This window comes from Mastigoproctus giganteus, chromosome 8 (genome assembly GCF_048544385.1).
Source record: "Mastigoproctus giganteus isolate SK-2022 chromosome 8, ASM4854438v1, whole genome shotgun sequence".
NCBI classification, from domain to species: Eukaryota; Metazoa; Arthropoda; class Arachnida; order Uropygi; family Thelyphonidae; genus Mastigoproctus; species Mastigoproctus giganteus.
The window spans coordinates 131,557,420-131,583,216 of record NC_143582.1 but is presented as its reverse complement, the minus strand read 5'-3'; the positions used below and the strand labels follow the sequence as shown (position 1 = coordinate 131,583,216).

General features: G+C 39.2%; 1 protein-coding gene across 2 annotated transcripts in view; it reads right to left on the bottom strand.

Moving 5' to 3' along the window:
* LOC150081824 (ATP-binding cassette sub-family C member 8-like) overlaps nucleotides 1-25,797 on the bottom strand; it is a 1,084,700-nt gene that overhangs the window by 815,377 nt on the left and 243,526 nt on the right. Inside the window, exon 10 of one of the 2 annotated variants that reach the window (XM_090378918.1) lies at nucleotides 1,937-2,074. The exons of the other annotated variant lie outside the window; for it this stretch is intronic. Coding sequence (XP_090235044.1) covers nucleotides 1,937-2,074 — 138 coding nt within the window. The remainder of the gene's footprint in view (nucleotides 1-1,936; nucleotides 2,075-25,797) is intronic. 2 annotated transcript variants of the gene reach the window in all.

The window sequence follows — 25,797 nt, the reverse complement described above, 5'->3', positions numbered from 1 at the left end:
GTCGGGGAAGGTATTCTCTTTAAAAATTCTGTTATAAAGTAGTAACAGTGTCTTAAGGGTGGGTCCAGTAAGTTGTGTTATCATGATGTAATGTATTCCGTCTGGTCCTGCTGCGCTGAGTTTAGTGGTGGCTAAAGCATGGTAGATTCAGACATTGTGAAGGGGAGATTGTATGCAGGACTAGATACTGATTCAAAGTTGATGAAATGTTTCTCAGCCTGTGCCTTGTGTACCTGAAAAAGAGGTGTGTAAGGTGTCATGGCTGAGATTTTCATGAACGATTTGCCAAATGCATTCACAATCTCCACTGGTGTTGTAACATCACAACCATTTACAGTTAGTATGGGAAGGTTGGTGTGAGGATGTTTTGAGTATATATGTCGTTTTTTTGCCCATATCATTTGTGTTTTTGTAGTTCTTGTAATTATGGAGGCGAAACGTCTCCATGCTTCCATTTTGCTAGTCTGCCTAATATGTTTTGCTTTTGCCTGAGCCTGATGAGATTTGCAGTTGTTAGAAACTTCCTAAAGATGTTCCATGCTCTGTTCTTTTCTTTTTAAGCAGTGTTGCATTTATTATTCCACCACAATTTTGAGCGCGCTGATATTTTGATGGATTTCTTTGGAATCACTTGGTCAGCTGCCTGTAGTATTTGGTTAGATATATATTCTGTGGCCAAGTTTATGGATGTTTGCTGGACCTGCTTTTCTTCCAGTATTGCTAGTTGCTTGTATTTTGCTTTGAAAAAGTTCCCTTTGACAGTTCTGTTTGAAAAGAGGGGATGTTTGTTTCAATCCAACTTTTCGCTGGATAATGGTTACTACCCAGTGGATTGCTATGAATAGTCCATCCAAATAGAGGATATATGGATGCTGAGAATAGAGACACATCAATAGCTGAAGTAGATCCTGTAGGTAAATGCATATGTGTGTGCCATTATTGAGTGTAATCAAATTGTGCTGGTCAAGTAATTTTCCTATAATTTGTCCATGTTTTGATTTCTCCATAAAGGATGATGACTATTGAGGTCTCCTAGGATAAAGTAGGGTTGAGGAATTTGTACCACTAGTTCTTTTAGGTCAACATAGCTTATATTTTGATTAGGGGGCAAGTATAGCGAGGCGATAATCAAGTCAAAATTAACATTGACTCGTACTGCAACTACCTCAAGGTTTGTTTTCAATGGGAGTGGTTCAGAGGTCAGTGGTGGATCTTAACAGAAAATGTGCATTATCTTGAAAATCTTCATTTGCGGCCAGACGTTCACTGGGACATACGTTTTTGCTTATTTTAGTTTTTGTACTTTTCACCATTAAATTATAGATCATCATTTTTGAAACACCCTATATATATATATATATATATATATATATATTTTTTTTTTTTTATATAATACTTTTAAATAAAAGATCAGAAACATTCTAAAATTTTTAATATTTTGTTAAAACTTAAAAAAGTACCTGTGAGTACTGCACATCAAGAAAAGACAAAAAAATTTGGAATTTTTTTTTAATTCTTGAGAATTCAAAAAAACCCAAAAAATTAAAAAGAAAGTTAGGCACATGTCAAATGAGCTGCCACCATTTTTATTACATTTAGGATGACACCACCATCAGATTAATTTTATTTATTGTTCAAGTGGCAATCTTCCTTTGGTGGGTGTGGGTGTCAAGGTGCATTTCCTTGGGCAGAGAATCATTGTTTGCAATGTTGAAGGTGGGTGTTGTTTTGTTTCTTTCTTATTTATATAATTTTATTTTGATTTCTTCTATATCTTGAAAGTATAGACCTGGTAGTATTTTTGGTGTTCCATTTTGTACAATAGTCTTAGAGACATAACATTTGTATTTACAAATAAAGTTATTTTTTTTTTATTCACAAAATTAATCTAACTGCTCACAATAATAATACATTATAAAAATAAACAAATACTCACCAAAGAATTGATTACAATAGGTATAACAAAGGGAATGATATACAGTGGAACTGTCAGTTGGTTAAATAATGCTAATCCCGTAAATACCTCTGATGGAGTTAACCGTCTCCCTTCAATTCTAGAATAAACTGCAAAGGTCTGAAATAAAACATGTATCACTCTAAATTTTGTATTAATATAATTTTCATACAATGAAGCTCATATTGTGCAACTATGATGTGACTTAACACATGCATAACAAAAGTGGCGCCTCCGTAGCCAGGTGGGAAGGAGCAGCAGTGCGTAGCACACGCTTCTTGATTAGACCGGGGTTCGAGCCCGTCACCACCAAATACGGAGGATGCGGAAAGGTCAGGGAATGACCACCGCATATTCCTGGAGCAATATGGCCTTAGTTGCTAATGCTCCTAAAAACCAAATAACAAACAACAATAACAAAAGTCTCAAGAAATGTATTTCTGATAAGATATTACAAAAGCATGGTAAAACCCCCTTCTTAAGTGAACTGGTCAAACAAGTGGGCTCATGCTGGTGAGTTTTCAGAACACATGCAGGAGTGTGAGAGCAAATTTAACAAATGCATGTGGGCTACAGGCAGTGAATTTCCAAAAGCAGTGGAATATATGAAGTAAGGTTTTTGTGAAATTTAATATTTAAGTTTTGTAAAAATAAACACCATGTACACAAAACCCTTTGAATATCAACTTTTTTTTCTTGTTTTTACTCAGATGTCCAACAGTAGAGTGAAATTATTCTAAAAAATAAAAACACATCTCCCCTCCCCACAAGGAAGTAATCTATTTATGTATCACATGATTCAGTTTCATCAAATTACGGTTTCATAAGTTTTCCAATTTTGGCCAAATTCTGATAATATTCAAAATTATTTTCTTACTGCCATCTATTATAAACTGTCTACAATTACTTGGAAACACAGACAAGATATGGTAAGATAAGATTTCTATATATAGAAACCAAGTAGCAGCAGCCACTTATAGGTTTCTGTACCTTCAAGATGTAGGTACAGAGAGCTTCTGTACCTACATCTTGAATATGTAGATAAGATGTAGATATTTGCTGGAATTGGTATTGGGAAGTTGCCTGGTAAAGTTGAAGACTTCACCCATCTTCAACCAGACTGGTGAAGGGAACAAAAGGATACTCTTACCAAGAAAGGCTTCAATTCTGCAAATTAGGCACCTGCTGGGAGATCTAATTGAGGCGTGTAAGGCCTTGAACAGATCGAGTAAGCTAAATTTCGATGACATTCTACCTTTTGCAGAGACTACACAAGAGAGGATTTATTTTTAAAGCAGGACAGTTTTAAGTAATGGGGGGGTGTAAATGCTCAAACAAACTTATACATCATTGGCAATAAAATTTTAAAAAAATACCCACATTATTTGTTCATCTGCTCTAATAACCATCTGCTCATTGATCAATTATTTCCTGGTTGAAAGTAAATTCATGTGCATCTGTACTGCAACCATTCTTTTTCAATTTAAATTGATTAAATTTAACTGTCCAAGAAAGAGTAAAGAAGCCATCAGCATTCAGTTTATGCAATCAATTTAAAGCCCTACATACTTCAATTATATCTTCTTGCAGTTGCCTTGTTTCTTTTGGTAAAAGAAACATGCTGCTTATACAGGTATAGAAGGATAATATCTTTCCAGACCTGTAAAATGCAGCCTAACCATCCTTATATATATCAAGATAATTACTTCCTTGTATATGCTGGCATAAATATATCACCGAGCTGTCCTGGCAGCCTGAGTACTTCATGACAGGCTATACAATTAATCCCAGGTATTTTCACTCTCCACCAACTTGAGTGTGGTACCAGTTGGTTTATTTTATTCTAGGAATACTGCTATCCACATGGCATACCAATGTTAAATTTCAATTGAGACTTCTCAGCACATCTACATAATTTCTCAAGGTTGTGTTGCGATAGCATACCCTGATTTGTGCATTAACCATTCTACCAACCTTTGAACCATAAGCAAACTTTGACATGAAGCTTGATATACTTCCATCAATACTGTCAATAAATACTAATGGGAGAAATAGCATAAAGGTTTAATTTTCGGTAATAACCTCAATTGATCTGCTTTGTTATATGATGTTAAAGTGGAATAGGATTATTTTGTATAAGGTCATAGAACGAAGCAGATCAATTGAGGTGAGAACCGGAAATTAAGCCTTTATTAATTTTCTCCCATTAGTCTAATTCTTATACGGTACTTTAAGAGATTCTATCAATTACTTAAATTGTCAATAAATACTGAAAAATGATCCCTGAGAGATTTCACTAATAACATTAGTCCATGAAGAGCAGTCATTATTAATAACCATGCTCTGACTGAAATTCAACTATCCCTTTATCCATAGTGGTATACTTTCAACACTGCTCCTTTTTGTACAGCAGTTTTTCATGTTGAGCAGTATCAAAAGCTTCACTGATATTAAGTATATGATTTCAAAATTATTTTTTCCATCCAGTTCCGTTGTGAGTAAGTCATAGGGCTGATCACATTGGTCAGAAAAGGCCTCCAAAACAAATGAGTGCTGTGATTGTCATAGAACTCCATTCCTGTAAAGATGATCCTGAATTCATTCTTTAACTATTGACATTATTTTCTCAGGAACAGGAATCAAGCTCTAATCTGGGTATAACCTCCATGCACAAGTACATGATGGGTGACCACCCAGGTGTGAACCAATGTAAGCAGGGGTCGAGGTGTGGCACCCACACCACATGGAGGAATGCCACCCCTCTATATTACCAGACAGTACTAGGTGGTAGATGACTCTCTCACCAACCGGTGCAATACCACCACTTTGCTTATTGGAGGCTTGAAGTGGTGGAACCCATGATTAGTCTCTAGAGCTAAGTGCCGGTCAACTCTTCCCTATCTCTTCCATCATGCAGTATGATTGATGACTTTTGAGGTTATGATGAACATCGTGGCGAGATCCAATATTCCTTACATTTTGAGGGTACAGTCTAAAACGGTATTCGCAGGCCGGCCGCTAGTTAGTACACTGGACCGAACCTATTCGTAACTCTTTAGGAGACTTCCGGATCAGCTAGTGTATAATCTTGCTACCTCTACTCTGCCAGATAGTGACTTGAGGCAGTCCGAGTAGTGTGTATGCGGGGAGCATTGTCAAGGCCACGTCATGTCAAGGATCTGGATAAAATTTCATTACTTCATACAGCATGTCTCAACCACTTTTTCTTACTATTGAGTACATCATGAATTGTCAAACTAACAGAGCAAGCTTATCTGCGAAAAGATCTAAACCTACCAAGCACTTCCTAATTCATTTCACAAATATACATGGTCTCAATTCTAATCTCCACGATGTCCATTTCCACTTGCAGTCTGCCAAACCCCATGTACTTTTTCTGACAGAATCTCAGTTATCGGTTGATTCAACTACTGCTCATCTCAGATATCCAAATTATTCGCTGTATGATTCCTTTCGCCTCAAAGTTGGTACTTGTGCATATGCCCTATCTGATATTCCCTGTCAGAGACTTAACAATTTGGAATCTCCTCTCTTTGATCTTCTCTGGCTTAAAATCTCTCTACCTCATTGGGTCAAATTCATCTGTTATCTCTACCGTTCTCCAAACTCCACTAATAACTTGTAGCTCTTTGACTTTCTCTCTTTGCAACTTGACTTTCTCCAGTCCAACTTTCCTAACAGTGAGGTAATTTTCCTTGGTGACTTTAATGTTCACAAATCCAGCCGGCTTCCATTTTCTAGTCACACCGACCCAGCTGGTCAAGAAGCTGAGGCTTTTGCAATTACATAGTGTGCATAGTGTTAGGGTCAGGCACCACCTGTGATTTCTCACATCTGCGCCATATGTACGCTGTGAAGAAATACAGAACTACTGTAAATGCCAAAAAAGTGTTGTCTGTTGTATATGACATATTGCGTTAGGTTCTGTTGGGTGTCCTGGCATTTGGCCGCAGGGGCCCTGGTGGGACCTCACGTTGCCCGCACACACCACTAGGAGGTAGCCAGGCTGCCCATTATTCTCTGGCTGGTCTCCGCCAGGGTCGCCTGAGCGTCCTAGACGAAGACCAATTTAAAAAAAAAAAAAAGAGAGGAAGAGAAGAGAAGGCCTGGGGAACAAGAGGAAGAGGGATCTGAATGTGAAGAACAAGCTAAAGTGGACAGATAGAGAAGGCAGTCCACCCGAGTAAGGAGAAATAGGGGATGGGTAGAGGGATCAAAAGTCACAGGGGCAGGCGCCACTGTGCGAGTGCCAAAGGCCAAGCACTCTCTGGGGGTCAGCTTTTCAAGGAGTGCCAACCATGATGATGCCAGCATAGCATTTTAATCTTCAGTCTTACTCTTTTTATCAGTTGGGAAAATGCTATCCGACCCCAGTTTGTGTTTGCACTTGAAGGTCGTTGTTCTGAGCAGCTCTAAGTTCAGCAAACTTTGCCCGTCTGATGGTAAAGACAGCTTGTGCGTAACTTGTTAAAGCTTTGTATGTTGTTTCATTCTGAAGCAGGTATGTTTCGTGGTTACGAGGGTTCTCCTGGATTTCAGTAAAAAATTTGAGCCTACAATCATCGTAAGCAGGGCACTCATACATGACATGCCCCCATGACTCCTCTTCGCCACAGTGGCAGAATGGATTGCTTTCAATTCCCATTGCTGTCAATTTTTGTTGAAAGGGCCCATGTCCTGTGATCAGGAATGTAACTTGCAGACCAGGTGAAAACCAGGAAGGAGACTTCAGGAAAGTCATGTCAATGGATGGGAGGAATCTTCTGGTAATTTCTCCTTTGGCGTGGTTTCCCATGAATGCTGCCAAATTCCTTGAAGGTGTGTGAAGATACGTTTTCTTTCTTGTTTCAGGTCATTGGTAAGCTGCAGTTGAAGATTTAACAACTGTGTCGGAATTCCCTTCTTTAATCGATGGTAAAGTCCCCTTTTAATCACCTCAAGATAGAGTGGCAAGCATCCAGTAACAACCTGTAGGGCAGGGGTGCTGACAGTGAGACATGCCCTGCAAATAGATAACATCATGAATCTTTGTATTGAGTCAAGTTTACGCTTGTTCTTTTCCAGGATAGCCTTTGTACACCAAACTGAGGCTCCATAACACACAATTTGGAGAAACACCGCTTTATAGATGAGAGACAAAGCTTTATGCTTCAAACCCCAGTCCGCTCAGCTGACTCTTCTTATCATAGCTGTATACTTTCGGATTTTTGTGGATAAGTACTTCAGATGAGAGTGAAAGGTAAGACCGGTGTCAATGTAGATTCCCAGGTATTTGACTTCTGTGTAGAGACGTATAGGGATGTTATTTAACTTCATTGTTGGAGGCCTGCGTATTTGTAGCTTTCCTTTGAGGAGAATCGATTTTGTTTTCTCACCAGAAATTGAGAGGTTGTGGAGTGCTGCCCAGTTTTGGAGCTTTTCCAGAGCTGTATTTGCTTTTGCTTCCAGTGCCGCTCTTGTGTCACCTTGCACCACTAGAACAAGATCATCAGCAAAGGCTAAGGGTCTGGCTCCACCCAGGTCACATCCCAGGAACTCGTCCAGAACAATGGACCAGAGGAATGGCCCAAGGACAGAGCCCTGGGGGCAACTCCGGTGAACGCATCTTGTCATAGTCTGGTATTTGTTTACAACTTGTAATTTTCTATTGCTGAGATAGGATTTTAGACTATTGTATAGGTTTTTGGTGTTTGCCTGCCGAAGCCTCCGAAGGACACTGGGCCACCACAGTCGATCGAAGGCACCAGCAAAGTCCACCATGATGGCTAGAGTATACTTTGAAGTTGTATGTGTGGCCTGGGTAATCAAGTTGTGTATAGCATCTTCAGTGCTGGAGCCTGTCTTGAATCCAAACTGACATGGTGAGGTGAGTTGCTTATCAGTATAGCAGATGGAAAGGCGATACAGCAGAAGTTGTTCTAGAAGCTTGGCCAAAACGGAGAGCAGAGCAATTGGTCAGTAGGAAGCAGGAAGTTGGGGCGGTTTATCTGGATTTTTCAGGATCAGCTTGAGAGTAGCAGTCTTCCAGGGTACAGGGAAAGTTCCTTCAGCAAGGCACCTGTTGAGGAGGCTCAAGAGTGTGGTGGGATAGACTTCAGCGAATTTCTTGACTACATCGACTTCGAGTAAGTCAGCACCTGGCGTTTTGCTATCTTTCATTTTAGCCAGAGCCATATTCATCTCTAACATAGTGAAGGGCGGTTCTGTAGCCTCTGGCTGATAAGCTTGATTACTGTCGATGAACTGCTGTTGCTCCAGTGACATCGCTGTAAATTCAGTAGGGTAAATGGAATCAAGAATATTGTTTATTGAGTCAGACCAGGTAAAGGTTGAAGAGCCATCCGGTTTGAGAGTTGTACTAAGAACCTCACCTCTAGGCAGCCTATTGGTGACGATGCGGAACACGATGCCCCATGGGTCTTCACTGCCAATAGTAGAGACCAGGGTGTGCCATGATTCCGTCTTACACTTACGAATTTCCTTGGTGTACATGTTTCTAACTACCCGATATGCCTCCCGGGCAGCTTCAACCTCATGTGGGGGAAGATGGGCACGTGCACGTTGGTAAGTTTTCCTGGCTTGTTGTGCCCTCTTTCTTAAGTCCCGAAGGTCTGTATTCCACCAGGGGACAGCATAGCGGTATGGTCTCCTACGCGGAATGGACAGATCACAGGCACTTTTGATGATGACAGTAATATTGCGTACACAGTGATCTGGCGAGAGTGAAGCCAGTAGAGGAACATCATCCAGTAGCCTTCTGGACAGTTCCACAAGGAAGCGTTGCCAATCCGTTTTTTTTGGTGTTATAACGCACAATGTCCTTTGGAATCTATGCGATGCGTTCCACCGAGCGAACAAGGGAGAATGTGATCGCTCTGTGGTCTGAAGTGGTCCAGGACTCCTGGACCGTCCAGCCGGAAAGTTTGTAGGCTAAGTCAGGCGTAGCCATTTGTGATATCAATTTCGCTCTCCCAGAGTGGGCCACTGTAAGTGGGTAGATGTCTTGGGCGGTTTAAGATTTGTAAGCCTGATGTGAGGATAAGGTCCTCCAGTCTTGAGCCATTTCCTAGGGCATTCCTATCTGGTGCCTGACTGTGCCAGAGTGGCGAGCGACAGTTTGAGTCCATGCCTATCAGTAGATACCCACCCGGGAGGAGCTGGAGTGCCATTTCAATCAGAGAGATCGCAGCAGTGATGTCTTCACCTGGATGGCTGTAGAGAGAAAGGATGAACAGTGATCCAAGAGATGTCATGATTTGGGCACAGGCACTGATGGAAGTGCATAGTGGGGTGATCTTGGTTGCTGTGATATCAGGGTTTCTGATGACAATCGCAGCCCATGGTTGGTCATTTGTACAGTGGATAATTTTATATGATGAGGGGTAGCCCATAACCACCCCAGAGCGAACATAGGGCTCCTGGAGCAGGATTAGATCTATTTGTTTTTCCTCAGCCTTTATCTTCAGCTGGTCTGCAACAACTCTTGCTCTCTGCGCATTTAATTGTACAATTCTTATCTCTAGTTGGTAATTGGGAGAAAGAATTCTATCCATAATTTATTCGCATTTGGTAAAGACTCTTTACTTTTAGATAGACAGGGCAGTTGGTATCTCGGATGGAATGTTGGTGTGGAGCCTTTGCAGCCTTGCAATTTGCGCAGCTTGGCGGCTGACAGGACAGGACAATCCTTATAGTCGTGTCCCTTTTGGGCACAGTGGCCACATGTGGATTCACACTGATTGCAAGTATGTGAGGTATGGCCAAAGCGGAGACACCTGTAACATCTGCGGACAGGAATATATTCTTTGAATCTATGGCTGCTCCATCCAATGAATATTCTGTTTTGAGCTCCCAGAATTTGCCATGCTCTGGTTGATAGTTCGATTACCCAGTTTACGTTTGTAGGTGACTTGGTCTTCGTTTTGTATTTCGGAATAATACCATCCACGCTAGCCTCATCTTGCAGGTATATACTTAGATTTTTATTAAAGATCTCGGCTTTGAGCTCCTCTGGTGTTAAGCTCTCGTCCACATCAAAGATCACAACTGAAGGCCCTTTTTTCTTTGGGGCTTCTGCCCTAAGCCCGAAATTTGTCATGTCAGCATTATTCAGGATGGTTTGTGCCCCCTCCCCGGTGTCTGTTTCTATTAAGACTCCTGGATGCCTGGTCTTTCTAATACTCTATTTTTACAGTTTTCATCTGCTCCTTGAAGTTTTTTGTGAGTGCTTCCTTGACCGCTTCACTGGTATCTAAATGTGCGTCTTCCACTGGTTTAACCAAAATAACATGTGATTCAGGCTTTCTTACCACCTTTCGGTTTTGTACTTTTCCTGGTTGGTTAGGCACATATTGAGCTCCATTCCTCAACACCTCTGAAAAGGAGCGGGGGAGTTGTTGCATTTGTTTTTCCCTCTCCTGTGTGAGAACTTCGATTTTTGCTTTCAGCCTCTCGTGGTCGACGTGCAATTTTTGGACCACTGTCTCCATTTTACTGAAGATCTCTATCACGTCAGTTCTAATGGCAGCAGTAATTCTACTTGATTGCTTAGCCATGTATTTTTCTAGGGTTTCTCTAATGGCAATAATCTGTTCCACTGGAGTCCCAGTCAACGGGGGAGCCTGGATAATAGGGGGTTACTGACTCTTTTTTCCTTCATGCTCAGTTTCCTGACTCTTTTGTTCTTCATGGTCAGATTCGCTGAATGATTCATTGGCAGCCTCTTCAGAGACTCCCTTCGTTGTTGGGACGTCTGTAGCAGACCTTCTTCTACCCTTCTCTTTCTTCTTGGTCTTGGTAGGTTTATTCATACCTTCCTCAGTTGCCGGGGCCTCATTCCTTGAGCGGATTGGATAATCCGTCTGTCCCTTAACTATCAGTTCAACTTCAGCGTCGCTCATGTTGTTTTAGTGGGTATCTGGATTAACGAGAGGAATACGGATAAACGATTTTCTACTCGTAGTAAGTTGAAGCAGAGCTCGTTGTAATTGCCAAAAAACCACAAGTAAGTGGTCAAATAGGGGCTGAACTAAGTTGGCGATTTTTTGGAGGCTGACTTCAATGTTTTAGAAAAATATATTTACATACATTGAAAATAAATGATCAAGTAGGGTAAATTTGTAAGCTCTGAAGATAAATTACCTTATTGTATAGCTTGCCCTTCTTAAGTTCAAACAAGTAAACAACAAACACGGTGCACTATTAGCTACTTTCTATTTCCTGAGAAACAAAAGGCAGAGGGTTGGAGCCTTGTTGCTCGAGGCAGGGATTAGCCTAATTGCGAGTATGTGCAGCAGGGTGGCATTCGCTCTAAGTGCTATGATACACGTGCATCCGGTCACTACTGCTAAAGCATATAATTATGTCTATCTAAAATTATCAAAAGTAAGTTTACCTCAAAAATTCGGGGCCGATAGTTGGAACTTTTGTATAGATGACATCTTTAGCTTTCAGGATATCCGAAATAATCTACACTTGGTTGCATAATTGCACTTGAAATTAAAGGAAATGTAAGAGCACAAAATCACTAGACTGACACACTCACCGCCCGGCAGGTTTTGCAATTACAGTAAACCCTCGCTATTTGCGTTATCTGTATTCACGGTCGCAGATTTAATATAAAATGAAACCTAAAGAAATGTGAATTTTAAAGCGCCGTGAACATTTTCCATCATAAAAAAACACGGGCATGGCTAAAATTATCTTTCCCGGTCAAAACAGCACTCAGTGGGTGGGGGGGGGAGAGGGGTGACAAAATTGCACGCGTGGATGTTTCTCGCTAATCCTTGTTCAGTATGTGTTATGCGCTTGTTATGGAAGGTTTCGCCGTTTGCTTTTAATTTATATGCTTATAAATTGAACAAATTTATCAATTTATAAATTGATATGCTTCCAAAAGTGATAAATCTACCGTTTAGCAGTGTAAAACAAACTTTTTCGAGTGTGTTAATGGAAGAAAGTGCCTTTATTGTGGACAAGTTCTTTTTTTACCCGTACAAAAATATGGCTACGAATAACAAGGGAAATGTGAAAAGATCAAAGAAGGTGATGCCTAGCGAATAAAATTGAGTTATTAGATAAAATTTCTAATGGTGAAAGTGTCTCCTCAGCGGCAAAACATTATAAAATCAATGAGTCAATGGTACGATCAGTTAAGAAATTGGAAGAAAAAATCCGCCGTAGGGTCCGTGAAAACGCGCTAATTGGTTCAAAAATTTGCTCTGTAACTCGGGATGTTAAATTAGAAAAATGGAAAAGGCTTTAAATCTGTGGATAGAAGACCGAACTCAAAATAAAATTCCATTAAGTTCATTCATCATTCGTGAAAAGGCAAAACTTCCTTTATCAACACTTTAGGGAAACTGGTGATAACACTGGTGGGATAAGTTTTTTTTTGCTAGCAAAGGCACTGGTTTGAAAGATTTGTTTGAAATTTCTAATAAATATTACATTTAATATTAAATTGTTTCTTATATTCATTTCGATGCCATACGCTTGCATTTCACTATGTACTGTCTATGTACATAGTCATATTATGAAGGTACATATAATACATACATAAACAAAATTTTAGAATAGTTTTTCTTATATATTTCATACTTTGGAATGGAACCCCTTTATTACTATGGGAGCCATAACTCAGTATTCGCGTTTTTGGTATTCACAGCATTTCTCAGGAACGTAACCCACGCGAATAGCGGGGGGTTTACTGTACTAATGACGTTGCAGATTGTTCATTTACCTACAAGAATACCGGACAATCCTAATCATACAGCCAACACACTTGATCTTTTTCTCACAAACAACCCTTCTAAGTACACGGTCGAAGTGAGAGGTCCTTTAGGCACTTCAGATCACAACTTGGTGATTGTCTCTTCTCCAATGGAGCCTTTATCTCATAGCTATTCCCAACTTCGTGTTGTTTGGCATTACAGAAATGCAAAATGGGATAACATGCGAGCTTTCTTTTCTTCTTTTCCTTGGTCGGATTACTGTTTCAAAACTTCTGATGTCAACGTTTGTTCAGATTGTGTCAGTGAAATTATTCTTGCAGGAATGGAATCCTTTATCCCACACTCCACTTTAAAATCTCGTCCTTTATCTAAACCTTGGTTTTCCAATAAATGAGCTAAGGCTGTTCAAGAGAAGAATGTGCAATGAAGAAATGTTATTCTGTAAATCATTAGAGAGCACCACTACCTCCAAAGATATATATAATAAGCTAAAAAATTACTTAGATGACAATAATATATCAATGAAAAATATAACATCTTGCGCTGCAGATGGTGCTCCTAATATGATGGGCAAGAAAAATGGCTGCTTAAAATTGATGAAAGATGAGAATCCAGAAATGCTTCTTGTGCATTGTGTTATTCATAGGGAAAACTTGTGTCTCTTCAAGCTTTTTTGTGAAGAACAAAATGAATGTGAGACTTTTACTTCACACTGAAGTAAGGTGGCTCTTGAAAGGGAACTGCTTGAAAAGATTTATGGAACTATTTGATACTATTAGTGACAAACCTAAAATGAAGCATCTGTTAACGGTCGATGGTAAAGCATTTGTGAGTTATTTAGCCGATATCTTTGAAAAACTAAATATATTAAATAAACAACTTCAATTGGCTAGTTTCCAATTCTTCAGTTTCATTTTCTGCCTATACCAAAGCTCAACAATTCTAAAGCAGTTATTAATCAGTCCAAACTAGAGTTTGAACAGGCTAAGAATAGAAAACTTGCTTCTTGCCCTAATGGTAGCCAAGCATTCTGGTCTCTTGCCAAAGCTATGGGACTGTTAGTAACTCTGGGTATAACCCCCCATATGCTAGTCCTGCAATAAAACACCTAGCATACTGGAGGTGACCACCCACAACACACACAGGAATGCCACCCTCTCTATTACCAGGCAATATAAGGCGGTAGATGGCTCTCATCATCCAATGCATTACTGCCAGTGGAGGCTTCAAGTGGTGGAATCCATGTTTAGTCTCCAGAGAAAAGCTCTGGCAATCCTCCCATCTCTTCTATATTGCAGTGTGATTAATGTCTTTTGAGGTTATGATAGACATCATGGTGAGATACAATCTTCCTTACATTTCAAGGATACAGTTGTAAAATGGTGTTCGCAGGCCGGCTAATAGATAGTCCACTGGAATGAAGTTATTGGTAACTCTCTAAAGGGCTACCAGATCAGCTAAAGAGGCTCACTACCTCCACTCTGCCAGACAGTGACTGGAGGAGTCCAAGTAGTGTATATGTGGGGGAGCACTGTCAAGCAGCTGGGAATATTCTTGCTATGTGTACGCTATATCCATAAATTTCATTACTTCATACAACATGTCCTCCCCACCTTTTGTTACTACTGAATACATCATCATCATTCTACTCTTCCATTTGGCATGGGTTAGTCCCTATTTAGATATCATCCTCCAGCATTGTCGATCTCTTGAATCATTTGTTGATAACTCTGAAAGCCTGTGTTTTCCTTTAGGCATTGGAGCCATTCTCTTTTGGGTCTTCCTGGTGGTCTCTTACCTCCAATTCTTCCTGTCAGTACTACATTAGGCAGCCTGTGTTGTTTCATCTAGTTCACATGTCCAAACCACTGAAGTTATTTTTTGTAGATCTGCTCTATTATTCTGCATTCAAAATTTAGATCTCTCCTTACTTGTTCATTAGTTTTATGTTCTCTCCAATTTGTTTTATTGATTTTCCTTAGATATTTCATTTCAAATGACATTATTTTTGCCTTTCTTTCTTTATTTATTCTCCAATTCTCTGATCCATAAGTTGCTGTGGGTATGATGACAGTTTCATATAGTTTAATTTTTATGTTATTTGAGATATTATTGCTCTTCCAAATGTTTTTGAGTTTGTTAATGTTTGTCCATCCGATGTTCAGTCTGTGATTAATTTGGTCAATATTATTTAGGTTTCCGGTTATTAGAGAGCCCAGGTATACAAATTTTTGTACTTGTTCTATTTGTTGATTTTTGATGTTTATGTTTGTCTTCTATGTTTTTTCCCATTTGCATTACTTTGGTTTTATTAATATTAATTCCATAATTGTTGCTTGCTTTATCGATGTTTATTAATATTTCTTTTAGTTGTTATTTGATTTCTGTTAAAATCACAATATCATCTGCATATTTTATGTGGTTTATATTTTTTCCATTTATTATTGTGCCTCTTTTTTTCTTCAAATGATTTCATTAGTTCTTCTAGGTAGATATTAAACAGACATGGAGATAAAGGGCATCCCTGCATGACTCCTTTCTCTATTTCAAATTTCTCTGTTTTAAGGTTGTTGAATTTTACTATTGCTTTTGTATTTTTGTAGGAATTATTTACAAACATGATTATTTCATGATCAAGTAGGATTTTTTTGTAGTTGTTTCATTAAATTTTCCCTGTTTACAGAGTCAAATGCCTACTTGAAATCAATGAAGCATAGATAAAGAGGTTTCTTCTTATTCCAATATTTTCTGCAATGATGTTTTGTGTGAATATTTGGTCTATCGTTGATCTATCTTTTCTAAATCCTGCTTGTTTCCCCTATTGTTTCTTCATATATTTTAAGTATCCTATTTTGTAAGATCCTTAATTTTATATATGTGGTTTGAAAGGGTAATATAATTCTGACAATTTTCTTTATCTCCTTTTTTGTGTGTAGGTACTATTATTCCACTTTTCCAGTATATCACCTGTAAATAAAATTAGATTAAACAATTGTGCGAGGTGTTTTAATACTGTATCGCCTCCGAATTTCCGTAATTCTGGTTGGATACCATCATTTTGGGGTGCCTTGTCATTCTTCATTTGGCTAATTGCTTTCTGAACTTCTTTTGTTATCGAGGGTACTTTATCTCTTCTATTTTCTAAGGCAAGAGCATTTTTTCCTTCCCCTTTGAACAGGGTTTGGTAATATTCTTTCCATATTTCCTGTTTTTATTTTTCATCGCCAATGTTTTCAGGATGTATGTTTTAGAGAGTTCCTTTATAGCCTGTTTTAGAGTCGTGATGTTTATTTGCCTCTTTGCACTGCTTTGCTTTGTCTTCCAACCATTTCCTTTTAGCAGCTTTACATAGGTTGTCTATTTTGTGTTTTAGGGTTTTATATTTTTCCTTTTTTCTTGACTATTTTCTTTGTTTAGGAGGTTTTTCAGTTGTCTTTTTTCCGTCCATACAGCTAAAATTTCTGCTATAATCCAAGGATTATTTGGTGTTGGTCCCAAGGTTTCTAAGGCTGCATCTTTAGTCAGCTTTTGACACTGTTGCGCATGAAAGACTATTGTACAAATTGGAGCAGAATGGTATTAAGGGTAAGTTGCTACAATGGATAAAAGGATGGTTAAGTGGGAGAAGACAGAGGGTGGTAATCAATGGGTGCTGCTTTTCATGGACTAATGTTATTAGTGGAGTCCCACAGGGTTCGGTGTTAGGTCCACTGTTGTTTTGTATATTTATCAATATTGATATTGATGAAGGTATATCAGGCTTAATGTCGAAGTTTGCAGATGATACAAAGGTTGGCAGGGTTGTTAATGACAGTAATGGCAGTGTGCTACTGCAACAGGGTCTAGATAATTTGGGCAGATGGGCTAAGAAGTGGCAACTGAAGTTTAACCTTGACAAATGCAAAGTACTGCATATGGGTAGAAGTAACCCCAGAGAAACTTACCAACTGTGTGGTACTACACTTAAGGTGGTAGAAAATAAAAAAGACCTGGGAGTAATTGTGCAGTCAGATATGAAGTTTTCTGAGCAATGCAGACAGGCTGCCAGGGCAGGTCATGGGGTTTTGTCAATGATATATAGGAATTTTGCTAGCAGGGAAAAGGAGGTGATTATCCCTCTGTATAAGGCAATGGTCAGGCCACACCTTGAGTACTGCGTACAGGTCTGGAGGCCTCATTTTAGGAAGGATGTAGATTTACTTGAGCATGTACAGAGAAGGGCAACAAGATTGGTGAGGGGAATGAAGGGATCCCCTTACCAAGAGAGGCTTAAGTTCTGCAAATTGCAGTGGCTGGAGACTAGGCACCTGCGCGGTGATCTGATTAAGGTATATAAGGCCTTGAATGGGTTGAGCACGCTGAATTCTGATGGGATCTTTCCACTTGTTCAGATTACGAACCTAAGGGGGCATAAATTCAAATTAAGAAAAGACAGATGTAGAATAGATGTGCGGAAATTTCCCTTTAGCCAGCGGGTGGTTAATTGCTGGAACAAACTTCCATCTGTCGTTGTGCAAGTTGATAGGTTGAATAAATTTAAGGAGGAACTGGACAAGCATTTGGAGGGAATGGTGTGATTTTTTTTTTTTTTTTTTTTGGCTGATGCTGCATAAGCTCATACACTTGCTTTCTTGCATCACATGCCACTACTACTACTAGTACTACTACTATCTGTTTGGTTTTCTCCCATATATTTTCCACAGATAATCAATAGTTTATATCTTTTAATTTTTCTTGTAGTGTTTTCCCATAAATTTTCTTTATTTTGTATTCTTCAAATCGTGATATATTTAATGTTGCTCTATTGTTCTTTGGCTTCATATTTTTAAATTTCCATTTAATTGTTGCTGCTAGCAGTTCATGGTCAGTGTCAAGATCTGTATTTCTGAGTTTTAACATTTTAAATGGATGATTTCCAGTTGTTATTTATTAAAATGTAGTTGATACAGTTTTTTGTATTTCCATCTTGTGATGTCCATGTATACTTATGTTGAGATCTATGGTAGAATAGCGTGTTGGTGATGAATAGTTTATTTTCTTTGCAGAAGTTCAAGAGTTCTTCTCCTCACTCATTTCTATTTCCTATCCCAAACTTTCCTAATACGTCACTGAAATCTGTCAAAAAGCCTCCAACTTTTGTGTTAAAGTCTCCCATTATTATTAAATTATCTTTTTAATATATCATGAATTGTCAAATTAATAAAACAAACTTATCTGTGAAAAGATCTAAACCTCCCAAACACTTCGTCATTCTCAGTTGTCTGTATGATTTTCTTTCGCTTCAAAGGTGGGACTTGTGCATATGTCTGATCTGATGTTCCCTGTCAGAGGACTTGGTCATATGGAATCTCCTTTCAATTTTCTCTTGATTAAAATCTCTCTACATCACATTCTGTCACATTCATCTCTTGCCTCTATTGTTCTCCTTACTCCACTAATCACATGGAACTCTTTCAGTTCCTCTCTTCGAAACTTGACTTTCTGCAGTCCAACTTTCCTAACAGTAATGTAATTTTCCTTGGTGATTTTAATGTTCAAAAGTCCAGCTGGCTTCTGTTTTCTAGTCACACAAACCCAACTGGTGAGGATGCTGATAGTTTCGATTTCTGCTAATAACCTCACACAAAATTGTTCATTTACCTAACAGAATACCTGATAATCCTAACCATACATCCAACAAGCTTGATCTTTTTCTCACAAACCACACTTCTTAGTACATGGTCGAAGTGTATGGTACTCTAGGCACCTGAGATCACAACTTGGTGATGGTCTTTTCTCCAACAGAGCCTTTCTCTCATGGCCATTCTCAAGTTTGTGTGTTGTTTGGCATTACAAGGATACAAAATGGAATGATCTGTAAGACTTCACTTCTTTTCCTTGGTTAGATAACTGTTTCAAACCTTGTGGTGCCAACACTTGCTCAGATTGTATCAGTGAAATTATTCTTGTAGGGATTAAATTATTTATTCCACACCCCACCTTAAAATCTTGTCCTTTATCTAAACCTTGGTTTTCCAATAAACAGGATAAGGCTGTTAAAGGGAAGAATGTTCCATATCTTAATTGGCTTGTATCCAAATCTCCAGGTTCATTTTCTGCTAAAACCAAAGCTCACAACAATAGCAAAGCAGTTATTCATCAGTCCAGGCTAGATTTCAAACGGGCTAAGAATATACAAAACTTGCTTCTTGTCTAAGCCACAGTCAAGCATTCAGTTCTCTGGCCAAACCTATTGGCCACTACTTTTGCCCATCTCTATTCCCACCTCTGTCAAAACCAGATGGTTCTACTGCCACTTCAGCCAAAGATGCTAACCTGGTAGCATCCTACTTTATTTTCCAACTTGTGTATTCATGATCTTGGTAAACCACCTCTTACAATTTGCAATACATTCCATTCAATGTCTCCTGTGGTCTTCTGTCCAAAGGATGTCAGAAGAATTTTGAATGTCTCAATGATAAGAAAGCTCCAGGTCCTGATGGGTTTTTTTTTTTTTCTATTGTTTTCAAAACGTGTGTTCTGAACTCTTACTCCTGTTCTATGTCGCCTTTTTTCTCTTTATAATTCCGAAGTGTTTTACCTTCTGCTTGGAAATTTGTTCGTATACAGCCAGTTTCTAAAAAGAGTAGCAAATACCTCCCATCTAATTACTTTTACTCTTTCTAAAGTAATGGAGAAGTCAATTAACTGCAAACTCTTAACCTTCCATCTGATCAATGATTACCAGTATGGATTCCATTAGTATCAATCCATGGGTGATATTCTGGTTTATGTTACCCATCCGCATGACAAATTCAGTGGAAAAGTTTCATAAAACTCAAGAAGTTGCTCTTGCCATTTCAAGGGCATTTAGCATTAGCATTAACAGAGGCATATGATGCAAGAAAGCATCATATGCATCATAAGCATCATCATAATAAGCATAAAAAAAAAAAAAAAAGAAGAAAACTTCCTATTTCACCCATCCATTCACTCCAAAAGCATGTACAGTTCTTTCTTGAATTTATTTAACCTATCAACTTCAAACAATCACAGATGGAAGTTCTTTCCAGCAATCAAGCCCTGCCTAAATGCAAATTTCCCCACATCTATTCTACAACCTTCTTTCTTCAATTTGAATTTGTGTCCATTCAGGTGTGTAATCTGAGCACGAGGCAGAATATCATCAGCATTGAGCTTGCTCAAACCATTTAAGGCATTATACACCCCAATCAGTTCACCTCAGAGGTGCCTAGTCTCCAGATGCTGCAATTATGGTCCTTGAGGTTGTCACAGACATTCTCTCACATAGGCCAGACAAGCTGTACTTGCTACCTGGGAGTCTAAAACGCTGATGGAACTGATATTTGGGTGACATTCAAGTCAAGTGGACCCAATTTCGGTGATGTCCAGATGGTCTGTGACAACCAAATCCTCTGCTTCCACCTTCACGACAATGGAACTGTTAGTAATCCTGGGTATAACCTCCATGCATAAGCACACAGTGAGTGATCACCCAGGTGTGAACCAATGTAAGCAGGGGTCAAGGTGTGGCGCAACACCACATGGAAGAATGCCACCCCTCTGTGTTACCAGGCAATACTAGGTGCTAGATGACTCTCATCAACAGGTGCAATACCACCACTTTGCTTACTGGAGGCTCGAAGTGGTGGAATCCATGTTTAGTCTCCAACGCTAAGTTCTGATCAACCCTTCCCCCATCTCTTCCATCATGCAGTATGACTGATGACTTTTGAGGTTATGATGAACATCATAGTGAGATCCAATCTTCCTTACATTTAGAGGGTACAGCTCCAAAACGGTGTTCACAGACCGGCTGCTAGTTAGTACATCGGACCGACCCTATTGGTAACACTTTGGGAGACTTCCTCATCAGCTGGTGTATAATCTTGCTACCTCTACGCTGCCCGATAGTGATTGGAGGGAGTCAGAGTAGAATGTATTGGGGGGGGGGGGGGGGAAGCATTGTTTGTTGTTGTTTGTTATTTGGTTTTTAGGAGCATTAGCAACTAAGGCCATATTGCTCCGGAATATGCAGTGGTCATTCCCTAACCTTTCCGCATCCTCCGTATCTGGTGGTGACTGGGGCAGCATTGTCGAGGCCACGTTATGTCAAGGATCTATGTATAATCTTACCATATGTACGTCATATCCAAAAATTTAATAACTTCATACAGCACGTCTCACCCCCCCACACACACACACACACACTTTTTCTTACTATTGAATACACCATGAATTTTCAAACTAATAGAGTAAGCTTATCTGCGAAAAGACCTAAATCTTCCAAACACTTCCTAGTTCATTTCAAAAATATACGTGGTATCAATTCTAATCTCAACAATGTCTATTCTCACTTGCAGTCTGCCAAACCCCATGTACTTTTTTCTGACAGAAACTCAGTTATAGGGTGATTCAACAACTGCTCATCTCAGTTGCCCAAATTATTCGTTGTATGATTTCTTTCGCCTCAAAGGTGGTACTTGTGCATATGTCCGTTCCGATATTCCCTGTCAGAGACTTGGTAATTTGGAATCTCCTCTTTTCACTCTTCTCTGTCTTACAATCTCTCAATCTCATTATGTCAAAATTTATCTGTTGTTTCTCTACCGTTCTCCCAACTCCACTAATCACTTGGAGACTTCCTCTCTTTGAAACCTGACCTTCTCCAATCCAACTTGCCTAATTTCTGGCTGGCTTCCATTTTCTAGTCACACCGACCCAGCTAGTCGAGATGCTGAGGCTTTTGCAATTGCTAATGACATTGCAGAGATTGTCTATTTACCTACAAGAATACTGGACAATCCTAATCATTGATCTTTTTCTCACAACAACCCTTCTAAGTAGATGGTCGATGTGAGTGGTCCTTTAGGCACCTCAGATCACAATTTGGTGATTGTCTCTTCTCCAATGGAGCCTTTATCTCACGGCTATTCCCAAACTCGTATCATTTGCCATTACAAGAATGCAAAATGGGATGACCTGCGAGATTTCTTTTCTTCTTTTCCTTGGTCGGATTACTGTTTCAAAACTTCTGATGTCAATGTTTGTCAGATCATGTCAGTGAAATTATTCTTGTAGGAATGGAATCCTTTATTCCACATTACACTTTAAAATCTCATCCGTTATCTAATCCTTGGTTTTCCAATAAATGTGCTACGGCTGAGAAGAATGATGAATATTGTAATTGGCTTGTTTCCAATTCTTCAGTTTGATTTTCTACCTACACCACAGCTCGCAACAATTGTAAAGGAGATATATTAATCACTGCAAACTAGATTTTGAACACGCTAAGGGTAGAAAACTTGCTTCTTGCCCTAATAGTAGTCGAGCATTCTGGTCTCTTGTCAAAGCTATTGGCCACAACTTTTGGGCATTTCTACTCTATAATCTCTGTCAAAACCAGATCGTTCTATTGTCACTGCAGCCAAGATAAAGCTGACCTGCTAACAACCCACTTTTTCTTCCAACTCATATATTAATGACCTTGGTAAAACACCTCCCACCATTCCCAGCACACTCCATTCAATGCCTCCTGTGTCTTCCAACAAAAACAAAGGAGAATTTTGGCAAATCTTAATGCTAAGAAAGCTCCAGGTCCTGATAGCATTTCTCCACTTGTTCTCAGAACCTGTGCTCCTGAACTTACTCCAGTTCTTTGCCACCTTTTTCACTTTCTTATTCCAAAGGCGTTTTTTCTTATTCCCTTCTGCTTGGAAATTTGCTCATATCCAACCAGTTCCTAAACAGGGTGACAAATCCCTCCTATCCAATTATCATCCCATTGCAATTACTTCTACCTTTTCTAAAATAATGGTGAAACCAGTTAACCACCAACTCTTAAACTATCTAAAAACCATCTGATCAACAATTGCCAGTATGGATTCCGTCAGTATTGGTCCACTGGTGATATTCTAGTTTTTGTTATGCATTTATGGACAAAGTCAATGGAAAGGTTTGGTGAAACATAAGCAGTTGCTTTTGACATCTCAAAGGCTTTCAATCGTTTTTGGCATAAAGGTCTTTTAAACAAGCTTCCATCTTATGGTTTGCCAACTGTTTTTCGTAACTGGTTATCCAATTTTCTCTCTGAATGCTCACTGAGGGTGATGATAGATAGCTCTCTGTCTTCTAACTTCTCCACTAATGCTGGAGTCTGCCAAAGTTCAGTTCCTTCTCCCACTCTTGTCTTCTTGTATATTAATGATCTTCTTCCATTGACTGGAAATCTTATCCATAGTTTTGCTGATGAAAGTACATTGCATTCCACCACAGTCTGAGAAATCTTGCCTGCTCAAACAGCTTCAATTTCTGAAGTATCTACTGCTATATCCTCAAATGCTGATCACCAGGTAATTCTCAAGTAGGGCAAAGAAAACTTAATTTCGATCCTCCTAAACTGAGGCTTGCCTTATATCTTGCAAAAAGAATTCTTCTGCTCATATGCTTATCTTTGATGACGCTCCGATTTCTAGGCAAGATCTTGAGGATTATCCTGACTTGTAATCTCCCTTGGCACAGGCACATTACAAATATTGCTTCCCCTGCATCTAAAAAACTTGGTTTTCTCTTTCGCTCTTGGTGTCACTTTTCTTTCAAACAGCTGTTCACTCTGTACAAATCGCAAATCCACCCTCCATGAAATATTGTTCCCACATCTGGGGTGGTGCCCCCAAAATCTCTTTCAGGCTTCTAAATTCCATTCATAAGAGAGCAGTTAGGTTAATAAATGAATCTTCTCTAATAGAGTCTCTCCACTCGCAGTCTCATAGGCGTACTGTTTCTGCAGCATGCCTTTTCTACTGATACTTCCATGGGCACTGTCGTGGCAACCCAAAGGTCGCAGGTTCGAATCCCACCTCAGGCTTGGATCAGAGTAGAAAATGCAAAACCTTGGGAGGTGCAATATGGCCACAGAAGCCGATGTGCCAACAACTAAACAAAAAAAACAAAAAAAAAAAAAAAAATGGGCACTGTTCTTCTGAATTGGCTTCTATAATTCCCACTCTCTCTTTCAAAATAGTTCGAACATGTGCTGCCATCAACCAACATCCATTTACTGTCCAACTTCAAACTCACAGAACCAACTTTTCATCTTTCTCGCTTATTCATTCAACTCCCTTTTCTGGAACAACCTTCCTTCATACGTATTTCCTGAAAATTACAGTCTACAGAAGTTCAAATCTAATGTCAACGAATATCTTCTTTCATTTTCTCAACCTCAAGCCCATGCACAGTACTAAGTACTATAGGTTTTAATACCTCTCATGTTTGGGGTTTTCATAAAAAAAAAAAAAAAAAAATCTTATCGTTTGCCAACTGTTTTTTGTTATTGGTTTTCCAATTTTCTTTTCTCTCTGATCACTCACTGAGGGTAGATGACTCTCTGTCTTCTAACTTCTCCACTAATGCTGGTGTCTCCCGAGATTCAATTCTTTCCCCCACTCTTTTCCTCTTGTATATTAATGACCTTCTTCCATTGACCTGAAATCCTATCCATAGTTTTGCCAATGATAGCACATTGCATTCCACTTTCCATTTTGAGAAACCTTGCCCTGCTCAATCAGCATCAACTTCTCGAATAACCGCTACCAATTCCTTAAATGCCGATCTCAGGGTAATTATCCAGTGGGACAAAGAAAACTTAGTTGATTTCGATCCTTCTAAAACTCAGTCCTGTCATATATTGCAAAAAGGATTCTTCTGCTCCCATGCTTATATTTGGTGACACTCCGATTTCTAGGCAAGATGATATATCTCTTTTGGGGATTACCCCGACTTCTAATCTCTTGGCACAAGCACATTGCAAATACTGCTTCCTCTGCATCTATAAAACTTATTTTCTCTTTCGCTCTCAGCATTACTTTTCTTCCAAATAGCTGTTCACTCTGTACAAATTGCAAATCCTCCCTACCATAGAATATTGTTCCCACATATGGGATCAATATTCCCAAAATCTCTCAGGTTTCTAGATTCCTTTAATAAGAGAGCAGTTAGGTTAATTAATGACTCATCTCTAATGGTCTCTCCATTCTCTGTCTCATAGACATACTGTTTCTGGTGCATGCCTTTTCTACAAATATTTCCATGGGCACTGTTCTTCTGAATTGGCTTCTATAATTCCCACTCTCTCTTTCAAAATAGTCCGAACATGTGCCATCACCAGCCAACATCCATTTACTGTCCAACTTCAAACTCACAGAACCAACTTTTCAACTTCCTCGTTTATTCTTTCAACTGCCGTTTTCTGGAACAACATTCCTTCATACGTATTTCCTGAAAATTGCTATCTACAGAAGTTCAAATCTAATGTCAACAGATATCTTCTTTCGTCTTCTCAACCTCCACCCCATGCACAGTACTAAGTACTATAGGTTCTAATAAGTTTTCTCTACGGGTCATGGTAGATGGCTCTGTGTGTTCTCAATTCTCTACAAATGCTTGTGTTCCCCAAAGTTCAGGTCTTTCTCCCACTCTTTTCCTCTTGCATATTAATGACCTTCCATTAACTCGAAATCCTATCCATGGCTTTGCTGATGATAACACATTACATTCCGCCTTCCAGTTTGTGAAATTTTACCCTACACAAACAACTTCAACTTCTCAAATATCCACTAGCAATTTCTTAAAAGCTGATCTCCAGGTAATTCAGGTAATTCTCCAGTGGGACAACGACAATTTAACTGATTTCAATCCTTCTTAAAACTTCCTGTCTTATGTATCGCAAAAAAAAAAATTCTTTTGCTCCTATGCTCATCTTCGATGATACTCTGATTTCAAGACAAGATCATTCTCTACTGCAGATTATCCTGACTTCTAATCTGTTTTGGCCTAAGCACTTACAAATATTGCTTCTTCTGCATCTAAAAAAACTGGGTTTTTTCCTTTCACTCTCAGTGTTGCTGTTTTCTTCCAAATGCTGTTCCCTCTGTACAAATCTGCCCTAACATTGAATATTGTTCCTACATCTGGTGTAGTGCCCCCAAAATCTCTCTCTCAGGCTTCTAGATTCCATGCCTCTTCTATAGATACTTCCACATGGCACTGTTCTTCTGAACTGACTTCTATAATTCCCACTCTCTCTTCCAA